The sequence below is a fragment of the Python bivittatus genome, unplaced genomic scaffold (assembly GCF_059951505.1).
Source record: "Python bivittatus isolate LINGU-HERP-01145 unplaced genomic scaffold, Pbiv_v1 ctg000980_np1212, whole genome shotgun sequence".
Taxonomy (NCBI): Eukaryota; Metazoa; Chordata; class Lepidosauria; order Squamata; family Pythonidae; genus Python; species Python bivittatus.
Genome location: NW_028277125.1, coordinates 55,836,461 through 55,849,740, shown reverse-complemented (window position 1 = coordinate 55,849,740; position 13,280 = coordinate 55,836,461). Strand labels below are relative to the sequence as shown.

At 32.6% G+C, this 13,280-nt stretch overlaps 1 protein-coding gene across 4 annotated transcripts in view; it reads left to right on the top strand.

Moving 5' to 3' along the window:
* Positions 1–9,227, top strand: part of FAM204A (family with sequence similarity 204 member A) — a 29,311-nt gene extending 20,084 nt beyond the window's left edge. For all 4 annotated transcript variants that reach the window (XM_015887856.3, XM_007426940.4, XM_025165884.2 and 1 more), the window contains 2 exons: positions 8,456–8,562; positions 8,868–9,227. In XM_015887856.3, the coding sequence (XP_015743342.1) occupies positions 8,456–8,562; positions 8,868–8,919 (159 nt within the window). In that variant the 3' untranslated portion in view covers positions 8,920–9,227. The remainder of the gene's footprint in view (positions 1–8,455; positions 8,563–8,867) is intronic.
* Positions 9,228–13,280: the final 4,053 nt, after the last annotated feature.

Sequence of the window (13,280 nt, the reverse complement as noted above, 5' to 3'; positions counted from 1 at the left end):
TTAATTGAAGGTGTTTCTCAGTTTCTCTTCATCAGGGGTGTTTTCCCTTAACCTTTACTATATGACATGGGTTATCACCTAGGATTATATTCATATGCTCTCTTAATTATGTATATCTTTTTAACAAACCTTTAAAAAATTCAAATGTTACAAGTCTAATTAAAGAGACAAAGCACAGTTTATACTGTAGATTTTTTCTGCAGTTCAATTAATCAGCATGTTTTCTCTTTTAATTAAAACCATTTTAGTAAATTAAAGCCCACAGCAAAACACATATATAATTTGTTTGTAATTAGCTCTTAATTGGTGGTAGTTGAAGCTTAGCACCCTTGGTTTCTTTCTTCATGATTGCCATTTTATTAGCAGCCAGTCATTAATTAATCTTTTTTTCTAATTAGCTTATAAAACTGTTGATGGCACATTATTGTAAATGTGATTTTAAGTTCAAAGCTTGTTAATAAGCTTTCTTACTTAGAAGAACAGAGATAAAGAAATTGCTGAAAACAGTACTACAGTTCTTTTTTTAAAAGCACCCTTTCTTACAAGGGAACTGTAAAACATCTAACAGCTTATGGTTAATTTTTAATGTTTTTTTTTTATGAATGGAAGAATTTACTTGCATTTAAATATTTCAGTAAAAAGCAAAACTAAAACATGAGGATGGTATTATCTATTGATATTTTAATATAAATATTCATCAGATTATATTTTAATATAGTATATAGCAATAGAACTCAACAAAGAGTGGAGTATTTTGAAGTTGAACAAACAATTGGCAGATTATCATTTTCTCTTCAAAATCAGCTGAGATTCTTGTTTGCTTTATATATTTAATATACATCAGCAGTGGATAACATTCCATAACATAAAAGAGGAAAATCATTGCCACAGGCTGAATCTGAAATAACTAGATTCATATTTGATGAGAAACTGTAATACAGTATTAAAAGGCTGTTTGGTTTCTCTGATAGACCACAGGATGCTTCAGGACCTGTTAAAATAGAGATGTTCTGCTAAAACCCCTTTGGGTTTAGTCTTTTATAGAACAGATCTTATATTACATTTTTGAATTTAGCTTTGAATGTTCCATCGAATTATTCTTATCCTAGAATGTGTATTTTACAATAGGTCTTTGAAATAAATCTTTATCTCTGACTGCCTGGCTGTTTCTCTGTCTGTCTGTTGCTTTTTTAAAATTTGATACCACCAACCTAGAGGCCCAAGGAGGTAACCAAAATGTAAAATACAAATATTTATAAGCCCAGCCACAATTTTACAAAGTAAAAGTTATACACCGTTCAAAAGAGAAGGATTGGTTTTAGTGACTAAAGACCAGCCTAAGCAAAATAGCCTTGTATTACCCCTGGAAGTAAGCCAGGATCGTACACAAATTTCGAAAAGGAATGAGCTTCATGGCTTTTACTTTACCGTGATAGTTAGCTTCCATACAGTGGCCTAATTTGGTTGGCACATAAATAGTGATTCCAGAAGAGCATTTCTAGTGGATTTCAAGGACCACGCAACTCATAAATGACCTCTACTCACCTCTAAACATTTTCACCAAACATATCAAGAATTTTGTAATGTTTTCTGGAAGTTTTAGTAAGTATCTATGCGGTTGAATGAGATAATGTATTTTCTCTCTGCCTCAACTTTATTTACCATTTGAACTTCATCTGTTTCATAGCTTTTTTAAAAAAGGGCTTTATGATGCTGCTCAAGGAACACTAGAGAGGGATAGCTGACAAGGAAAAAATTAAAAATTGGATAAAAAGTAAATGAATAATGTCATATTACTAAAAAGATGAGAGGCTAATTTGTGCCGACTTTTTGCTAATTTTGTTCAAGCCTTAAAATGAGGAGCTGTCACCCGTTCTGTGTAGCACTGATGACAGTGCCAATGATCCATGAAATAAGCTGCCGCTGGCTTTGTTCTGATAAGAATGAACAAATCTGCACAATGTACGGCTCCCTGAATCTCATTTTCATACTTGCATGCAGGCTAAAAGAAATAAGCTGTTTGCAGGCTTGATTAATCAGACATTTGAGGGGGTTTTGTCTCTTTGATCTCTTTCGTCTCCTAGGTAACTTGCTTGACATTAATGTTGAGCTTGAGTAAAGACAATCAGGAATTGTAGACCAAACTGATATAAAAATTAAAGACTTTAGCACTTTAAGTACTTCAGTAATGGTTCCGCTTTACTTTAGAAAACATCTGTTTTCATTTAATTAAAGAACAAAAGTGAATAGTATGAATATTTTATATAGAAACCTGTTATTCCACACACAGGCACACACAGAGACACAAAACAACTTTAGTATGATAATTGGCTCTTTTTTTAAATAAATAACTTCAAACTCTTTGGAAAAAGATGAAGATTTTAAAAATTGTCACCAGGTATTCTTGATAGCCATATAGCTTTTCTTTGTGAAAAATAATGGATAGGAAATTTGTGTTATGCTCTTTAAGCTGCTAGAGCAAGATTTCTGAAATGATTATCTTTGAACTTCAATATGAATGATTTTTGCCTCATAGAAAACTTATTTGATTAAAAAAGTTTGCCTCTTAAAAATGATAATGAAGATGAATCACTATATAAACATTACTCCCAATACAACTTCCACATATTAAACCTATAAAATTGACAGGATTTTTTTAAAAAAAATGTCGCAATGCGCTTGCTTGAGGTTATGCAGACGCTTTTACAAATCTTCCAAGTGGCTGTAAAGATGAATGCCTCAAGGGTCTAGCCAGGGCCCTGCTTTTCCAACCAGCTAAAGCCCTTATCTTAAATCCAAGCAAAGTACCATTAATCTTTTTGAAAGACCTTTTATGGCTTTTAATATATCCCAAATTAGAACATTTTACACCCTTGGTTCCTGAAATGTGGTGATAAAAAGCCTTTAGAGCTTAATTTTCTTTACTGCGTGCTCTGACCAATTTGCAGTTCTTTGTGATAATGTTTAGACACCTTAATTAAAATGCAGCAAAATATTGGATGTTCTATATGGAAAATGCTGATACTTTGACTACATAAGAAAGTGTTGTATGTATTTTTATTCATGTTTTATTGCTTCTTATAGCATTGCAGCATGCTACATTATCTGATGACCTTTTTTTTTTTAATGTAAAACCTATTGACCAAGATTTTGGGGGTCTCTGTTAAGATGGGAAGTGAAGCTATATACAAGAGTGTATATGAGAGCATAAAATGTTCATTTGAGTAAGACATGGTCATACTGATTTATTCTTTCTACTTTCTCTGCAATTTATTTGCATTTGTCTTTTAAAAGTTACATCCCATATTCTATAATGTCTTTTTACTGTAATAGGAATATCATAAAATATTTTTCCTTCTACAACAGCATATACCATTTTAAGCCTTTTTAAACCCATGCTTTGACAAATTAGAGTGAGTTATTGTATTTGTCAGAAACTTAAACAAAAGACAGCAGTGCAAAGCATTTATATAAGCCCTATTGCTGATAATGAAAGGCAGATGAGCTTTACCTGTAGGGCCTAGACATAAATGCTTAGGTCTAGGTCAGAGTTAGGCTCTATTAGATATTATACTTTGTGGACATTATAATGGCAGAAATATGGGAATATGCCTTGGAATTTCAAAATATAATACATAGCGTATATAAGTAATAATATAAATATGTCCTTTTTAGATGGGCTCATAGTTCATACCATTTCTGGGTATATAATTTAGGCTAGTATAGTGTTCCTTTTATCTCAGAATAAGTCTCATAAAACTCAGTGGATATAATTCTTTTAGAATATAAGGTTGTACTATCCTGTATCAACAAATGTTACGCTCATGTCACCAATTGTCTGAGTCATTATTAAAATGTAGTTGATTCCTTGGACTAGTTGCTTTACCATACTCCATTTATTCACTTGATTATGCAGTTTGTGTATATATCTTCCCCTCCCATTTTGTTGCCCATGAAGAATTCCTTACTGACACTGTAACAAATATTTTATCTAACAAAAATGGAAGTGCACAGTAAGCTGCAAAATAATTTAACTATTGAATAACAAATGAAATGTAATATTTTTCATCCAATTGCTGGGAGACTTACTTGATAAGCCAATTTTGAAGATTTTACCTATTTGTAATTAGAGAATATGATGCATGCAATTAATTAATTCATCAGTGTGTGCCATTATACTCATCAAAGCTTCACATATTCAAATCCATGTTACTCTATCTAATATTTGAAGAAAACTATTTGAACAGCACTTCACTACATCTATATTGTTCTCAAGTCCTTTTTATATTGCTTTTTAATTAATGAAATTAATTTTAATTAATGTTATTAATCATTGTGTTATGTTAATTGTTATTAATAACAAACACAAAAATAATACACTATCAAATAAAAAAACATTAAAAAGTGCTATTACAAAAAAGTGACAAAAATACAACAAAAGAAATAAAAACTTAGCATAGTATACTATTATAACGGTAAATAGGTACAAATCTATATTTATCTAATGCAAATATTATTCAGTTGCAAATATATTTCCAATACATTTATGTGACTATTTTTTTTTTTAATCTACTGTGTTTTGTATAAATGAGTCCCGTACTTCATTATACTTGTCCGTACAAAGTCTACATCTATAGGCAATCTGCTCGTAAGTGGCAAGTGCAATCAGGTCTTCAATCCATTGGGTGAATGGGGCATACATTTATCTTTCCAATGCTGCAATATCAGCCTTTTGGCCATAGTAAGGGCACGGAAAATCCATTTACGTTGTCCAGATGTCAAATTCCATGTAGCAGGTATACTGAAAATTTTAGCTTTTGTTACACAATCATATTTATGTAGTCTACTACTTTCTTCCAAAACTTAGTACATATAGGACATTGTAAAAACATAGGCTTTAAAGAGGCATTGTCCTTATTACATCTCCAACAAAATGCTGTTTTTGACAATCCTTTTCTATACAAATGTAGTGGAGTCCATTAATTCTAAATATTAATTTTTCTTGTATAAGTTGTGGTTTAAGGTCCATTGACACGCTCCCATTGTCTAGGCAATATAGAAACCTCTAATTCTTTATTCCACTCATCCCGTAACATCTGCATATCAAACTGATTTATTGATAACAAATATCTATAAAAGCTAATAGTAGGTTTTTTAGTTATAAAGGACTTAACAAATTGTTCTAGTACCTCAGGTGTCTCGGAAGCTGAAAATGCTGCTGGTCCAAACAATGTTGTTAACAAATGTTGTAGCTGTAGATATTGCCATTGGGATACATCTGATAGCTGATATTTATCTCTTAACACAGCATATGTTAAAAATGTATCTTCATCCATCTGTCTATTGGTCCAGAGTCAGTATCTCTGCTTCCATTCAACTTTTCCATATCACCATCTTTTTCCCAATTTTTAATGTTGCGTTTCCCCATAGAGTCAATTTAGCATGGGAAAAAGAAACAAATCTTTTTTTATTGGATGTTACATTCCAAAGCTTTCTAAGTGACACAATTGTTTCCAAACATATTACAGTTCTGTTGTATTTAGATCCTAATACTGCCCATCCAACCAAAGGTGCTATGTATGTACAGTACATTCCAATGTTGCCCAAATTAGAAAATTAACATCAGTTGTTGGCTTCCAGTATCTAATACTTGACAATAGGTAAGCTTGATGATATAGCTCCAGATTTGGAAAACCGAATCCTCCTTCATTAATTGGTAGTTGCATTTTCTGTAAAGATATTCTTGGAATTGAAAAACCCCATAAAAATTTCTATACAAAGAATTTATGTTCTGAAAATAGTTGTATTGTTCTCAAGTCTTAAGAAAAAGGGCATACATGACATTTTGTTGTCCTTAGATTCCATGGTACTTATGTTAGAGTTGCTGTGAAAACAAGCAAACAAACGAATATCAGTTTCCCTGATCTAGAATGATGTTAATGATCTAGGTTAATGATACAAAAGTTAATTTTAACATTTCCCACTGAACTGAAATTGCTCAGCTGATGTAGCCCTCTAGTGTTGGCAAGTGACAGTCTCAATTCTTTCCATTAAAGTTCACCATTCATTCCTTTCATAATAAGTGTTATGTTTGAGGTATTCATACAAACTGCAAGTCTACAAGGAGCTATATAGTACTTACTGCGCAGTATTAATTATGAAAAATTGAATTAATGGGGTTTATGGAGTTAGTGAAGTTCCAAGATAAAAGCACTGCTTTTTATGTCATGATAAGAAATATACAGGAGGACTGTGTGAATCCTTCATTGGGAGGCATCAATCATGGTAACATAAGCAAAGTGATGATACGGTCATTTCCTCCCAAACTTTTGGCATGGTTGCTTCCAAGTTTCTCTATGCATACTGCTAATTAAATAAGACATTTCCACTAGGATTTGCTGTGCAGTGAAGCAACAGTCCTGGCAGAAATGTCTTTTGTAGAAGGACACATTGCATAGATGAGGAAATCCCACAGGGTGGCTGCACCAAATCTTTGGAAGAATGTGATTACTTCGATGATCAAAGCATTTTTCCAAGCACAGGCTTGATATAAAAAAACTTGTCTTCTGATTTTAAAATACATGATAGCCAGGATCATTCTTGAGGAAGAAAAGATTGCTTGTCTGCATGTGTATGTGTCTATGTATATGTGTATATACAAACACATATGCATATCTATGCTTACATGCACTAAAGAATGTTTTCCCCTTTTCTCCTAACCCATCATACATGTTCCCTGCATGTATGTACCTCTTTTCTAATGGCTTTGTATATCCTTCCTTAAGTTCTTCATTGAAAGAGGAGGAGAAGGATCTGGGAAATCAGACAGCTGTCAGCTTGATCTCTATGCTGGGCAAGGTCCTCAAAAAAATTATTAAACAGCAATTTTTACAGCCAGTATCTGTTGGGAAATGTTGGGCTTCAGGGTTTAGTGACAGTGGTCTAGAGAGCAAATTTCTTGACATTTCACTGGCAACTGGCATCTTCAGAAGCAAGGTAGTCTGCTATGCAGACCATTGGCAACTGAGCAGGGACTAACTGGTCCCTGTCTTTATAGCTAGGTGACCTGACTTGATTTAGCCAGGCTGGTTTCCTATTGGTACAGGTTGGTGAGGGCTGGTCTCTGATTGGCTCTTTGTTCCAATCCTGATTCATCATTTTGGTGGTGTTGGTTTCTGATTAGTCCTTCCCTGTGCCATACTAAGATCACAAAGTCCACAGCCAGCAAACAGAAATAGTCTGCCATGGCTTCAATCAAGGAAATGACCATCACTTGCCTGCCCAAGTCAGGACCAACCAGGAATCAGTTCTCAAAAATGGGCAAATCAAAAAATTGCCTAGGACCCAATCAGGACTCACCTGCTCAGATTAACCAACCAGAACCCAGCATGAACAAAAAACCAGTCAGGAATCACTACTCCAAAAATGACTAATCAGAAGCTGGCATGAACAAAAGACCAATCAGGAACCAACACCACCAAAATGAATTGTTCCTATGCTGATGGTCTCTGTGGCTCCTGATGTGATATATCCAATTAATCCACCAGTACTCCCCAACATTATAACAGCTATGTGAGGGGCTATCCCTCCTCTTTCATCTTTTACTGCTTACTGTATAATCTTTATCATCATAGGCACACTCTGTCACCTCAGTTTTGGCTTTTTCCTACTTATATGCCTTCTCCCATCTCTCCACTCCCATATCTCTGTTTGAAACAACTACATTTCAGTATATGTAATAAAACAGCCCTTTTTTCTGTATATAATATACTGTAAAATGTCTAAAGTATGAATGTTTTAAATTGGACAGGGCCACCCAAAAACAACTATGCAACTCCTATACAAAATATGAACCAAAAATAAAACTCATATGCTTGTCTTTATTTATTTTATGACTGATTAAAAATATAATTTGATGATAACTTCCTGTACTTTCTTGCTTGCCTATATTCTTTTCTTCACCCATTTTTCATATTTCAATCTTTTGGTGTCTTCCAAAACTCTTCCTTTATAATATCCAGGTTAAGAAAGTCAGAGAATTCCAGCAATGGAGCCATTGCTGTCCAGTTCTTAAACATTATATGTATAAGCAAAACTCTAGGGCCATTTTGATTTTAACAGATAAATTAGTATTACAAGGTCACCTTTGCCTTATTTTCATATTGTGAGAAATCTAAAAATAGGTTATTAAGTTATTTCAGGCAGCTAATATTAGCTCACCATGAGTATTGCTCGCTCCACTTTTATGTTTTTATGTTGTTTTCTAGACAAATAATACAGATTTGCTTCCCAAAGTCAGAGCTGACTACACCATCCACTGAATATACACAGACATTTCCTATGGTAGATACAGGACAAATTTGATTCATGTAAACATTCCCCAAATATCTTAAAGAAAACTGCTTTTAGTTTCTCTAACTTCTATGGACTCTTATTTATATTCTTTTTTCCTTAGCTTGGTGTGAAAATTGCCAAAGCTGTCGCTTGCCGAAATTTTGTGAAAACAAAGCAAGATGCAGAGGCTACTCAAGAGGCCCAAAAGAACAAAAAACTTGCATGGGGGTAAGTCATTGGCTTCTGTCTTTGCAACTAGTAGATATCCTGAATTAAATATTTTTCTCCTTCAAATTAACACAACTGATCCATATTTAATTTAACCTTGGCTTTTTCTTTGAGTAGTGCATCTATTTTATGTAGGGTCTTTAGTACATCTGACACATTATTTGAATGTTTATACTCTCCATTTTTAATTGCTGGAGTATTAAAACCCTAGTTCCAGTTCAGACATTGCTGCTGAATGAAATTTGATTGAAACTTCCTAAAGTGTATTTCAGTAGAGACTGACATATGCTTGTATTTCTTTTCAGTTTTGAAGCCAAGAAAAGATGGGAAACAAAAAGCAACATGGGATACATGTAGTTAGTTCTGCCTAGAAAGGCTGAAAAATTGTAAAGTGGAGAAAAAGGTTTGTTAATGTAGATGATGCATAAATTACACTTTTATTTGTTTTTATTTTGCATTATTTCTGCTGCTGGATGAGTCATAGAATAATTAGTTTCTCTTCCATATGTTACTATATTTCAGGTATTCAGCCTTCAACCTTTTAAATGTTTCTATCTTATTCATTACACAAGTCTTCAAGTTGTAAAATATTTTATCAAAAATTATTAAAATTAAAAATATGCCAGCTTTATTCAATTGTTTTTAATACTAATAAATTATCTTAAACACAATACATTGTTTGAAATTCCTGTCTCTTTAAATACTATTAAAGTAATATTTAATATAAATATTAAATATTATTTATATAAGAATATAAATGTTTATATTTCTGAAAACATCAAGTAAATTTTCCAGTAATTTCTGCAATATATTTCACCTACGTTACTTTAGAACATTTATGTAGCCACCCAACTCACACATGGTGACTCTGGTTGGTATATAAAAATCATTAAACAAAAATGCAGAAGAAAAACAGTACATGCCACTAAAACAAAATAACATCCTTAAAGGGCTACCAGAACTGAAATCTGTTGTTTCCTACCAAATGGGAGCACAGCTTATCCATTATCCGCAAACAGCCAGATCTTAATTGCCTTATAAAGGGTCAACCATTTATTAGGCAGGAGATCGATTGAAAAGGCAGGGGCCGCCACTGAGAAGGCAGGCTTCCTGGTTCTTATTAAGGAAGACCACATATTTCAAGTACAATGAATATTCATCTAACAATGCCTACTTGTTTTTGACAACTTGAGTTAAAACATTATACCAAGAAATGGTGATTTCAAGGTTTATGGCAAGTCCTTAGTTTTCCATCCAAATATGGATTTTTTTTTCTTGTTTGTAGCCTGAGGATCTGTGATTTCCTCCACATCCTTCCCACGAAACATAATATTTCACAAAGATGAGTTTGCTATAGAGTAATGTAGAATTAACTGTAATCAGTTATATTGACAGTTAAATACACAGCAAAGTCTATAAATTACTGACCAAGCAGGTTTACTACATAGAATCATAAATCTCTAAAGACTTATGTTCAGATATCATTAGAAGAGGGCTTTTTTGTGAAGAAAAGAGCGAAAGCAACTATTTTCCAACTTCAGTGTCATTACAAGTATGTATAATGTTGTTATAGTTAGACATTCAAAGAAAATGGATCTACTAAAGACCCATTTGAATTTAATTCCTTATCAAAGTAGTTTTTAATATAACAACAACTTTTAAACATACATGACAGATTTCATCTTCTAGCCTAGATTCTTTCCATAAATAACATTTTAGGATTTCAACTAGAAGAGTTTTCTCAGCAATATCAAAATTTAAGTTTATACATTCTTCAAGAGCCAACAAAATAGAGTTGCCATTGTACGTTTTTGTTGCCATGAATTTGGAACAGGAAGTGGCCACATATGTTCATTGCTTATCTTTATATTTGGACAAGCTTTCATGTGCTTATTATTATTTTTTTGCTATTGTTAGATACTAACTATGTAATACATATTGTGCTGCATTGTACTTTAATATACTGAGAAGTTGAACAAGGGGAGGGAGTTCTGTGATAAATACTAGTGGGAATGTGAATATATCCTGCCTAAACTAGTGCTTAATGTCTCTTTAAGGAATGGGCAGTTCAGCCACATGAGCATGACTGAAGAACAAGATGGCTGTAGTCTTGTACATAAATGCTATTGCCATTTTAAAAATAACTTTATTGGTGTAATTTGTTTTATTCAGCAGAACATCAGAATAAGTGCAGAAAGCATTCCTGTTATTCTGATTTGTCTACAGGATGATGATGTATAATGTTGGAAGCTAAATCAAAATGAGGACAATGCTTTTTGTTCTCTTTGGAACCTTGTATATATAAATCTCAACAGCTTTGAGTGGATTTGCCATTGCCAATAGGAAAGTGAAATGACAGAATGAACGAACAAACAAAGCAAATGTGCAGTGGGGAAGTTTCAGTTTCCCTGAAACATTAGCGGAAATATTTTCATTAGTTCTTAGCTGACAATATAATTTTAATAAATATAGCCTAAGGAAAATGTATGTCTGGGGGAAAAGATTATTATTTTTCCTTGCTTTCCCAAATGAGTTACCTTGTTTTCTTCTTCAAAAAGAAAGATATGACAAGTTGTAGATAAATATTATTCAATTTAATGATGGAATTTATTTAGTCAGTTTAAGCCTCATCTTGCTACTCTAGCAAGTATTCATGGCAGAAAGCAGTTTTTTAAAAAAGAAACCAAAAGTACAAGCTAAACATTTGAAAAGTTTATGGGATATGTAATCCTATAATTGCCATACTGATTGAAGTAATAGGTACTCACTGATTGAGACCATTATAACATAATTAATGGAATATTCAGACCAATTAGTTCTATATGAAGTAAGAGCATTTCAAGAATATTTTTTGACATAAAGTTTATGTAGGGTATTCTTCTAGTAACATTTAAGAGATCCATTAATGCAGTGGAAAAATATATGTCTGCCTGGTCTAGTTTCTATCTTGCTGTAAGAAGTTTGCCTAATGGGTTTTAAAGACTATATATATTACTAATAGACATTTCAGCTAAATAAATGTTCTGTTATTTCACAGTAGGCATGATGTAGCTACTTTATGGCAAGTTCATTTTACTGTACCTACCTACCTAAATGGCCATTAATTTTTGTCACCCCCAGAAACTAACAAGCATGAATAATATGTTTTATACTTAAAGATGATAAAACAATTATTGATATTTATAGAAAGAAATGAGGAAATGTGACTATAATTCTACAAAAAAGAAGTTTTTACCTTCCTGTCAAACGATACTCATATTCTGAGCAGGTGTAATTTGTCAAAGATCAAAACTATTCTCCATGTTATATGGGGAAATCCCTTCCAACACTGCATCAGCTGATTTATAGTATGAGTTACAAATATTATAGATGATATATCTGAAATGATCATTCATGGATAATTCTAGATTCCTCATATCGTACATAGGGGAATTTAAATTAATAGTTTGTTAGTTTAAATTCACAGTCTGATGAATTATTGGCGCATATTGGTGGAGCAAGCAAGCAAAAATTACCATCAAGTCAAGCATTTAGTATGAGTACGCAATTTGCCTTTGCCATGCTGGAAGCTACATTTCAAAAAACAATGTGATGACAAAAACGAAATGTGATATGATTTCACATTCATTTAAATTTAATTTTAATTAAATCAGTAACATTCTTTAGTCATATTTAATATTGTTTCCTTCTCTTACATTAATTTGTAACACTTTTTGTTTGTCTGTAGCAGCCACAGCCAAATCTGCTCCTCTGATGTAGTACTTTTCATTAATATTTTTTATTTCTTTTGAAATAATTCCTACGGCATATGAATTATCTACTGAAAATTTATTCCTTTAGTTTAAAATAAGAATTTTTCCTATCTATCTATCTATCTATCTATCTATCTATCTATCTATCTATCTATCTATCTTTGTGCTTTGGAATTACTCAATAATATTCCACGTTATAAGTAGATTAATGACATATATATATATATTTGATATGTGTATAAAGAATCACAGGAGTTTTTAGGACCCATTGGATGCTAGAGTGGCCACCTTACCAAGTGTGGCTGCTAGGATTACGAAGGTGTGTGGATTAAATTGTAAAAGTGGTATTGTTGGCATGAACTACAATATTTATATTACTGTTTTTCTAATTCACATCTGTTTCCTTTTGTCTGAATATCTAATATTTTAATAACTGGAGCTATACAAAAAAAATTGGGATGATCTGACTTGACTTTAGTCTCCTTAACAGGTAATGGAACATTTTATTGAGAAATCATAAATTACTGGTGTGAATCACAGGGCTTCAGCATTCCAGACAATTTTTTCTTTCCTGGTGTGGTTAAACTGGCAAAACAGCATTCAGAATTGCAGGTTTTCTCTTCTCAGTGACACTTTCTAACACTTTATGTGATTATAAGAAGTAATTTCTGAAGCCTTAATTCAACTATAGCCAGTATCTCAACAATAAAAGGGGCACTTACAGCAAACATTTTAAATTTGAGTAGTCAAATGTATTTCTGCACATCACTTACATTTATTGCAAGCCATGTCAAAATAAAAACTTTCCCCTCATTTGCTTTCCATTGATTCTATCAAACAGTTCATTAAAACTGTAGCCAGAAGTGATAATAATTTCCTGTTCATAAGATTAAAACCCATTTCATTTCTTCAATACCTTAAAATAATTATTTTGTCTGCCAGTGTCTTGTCTATATCTTTATCATG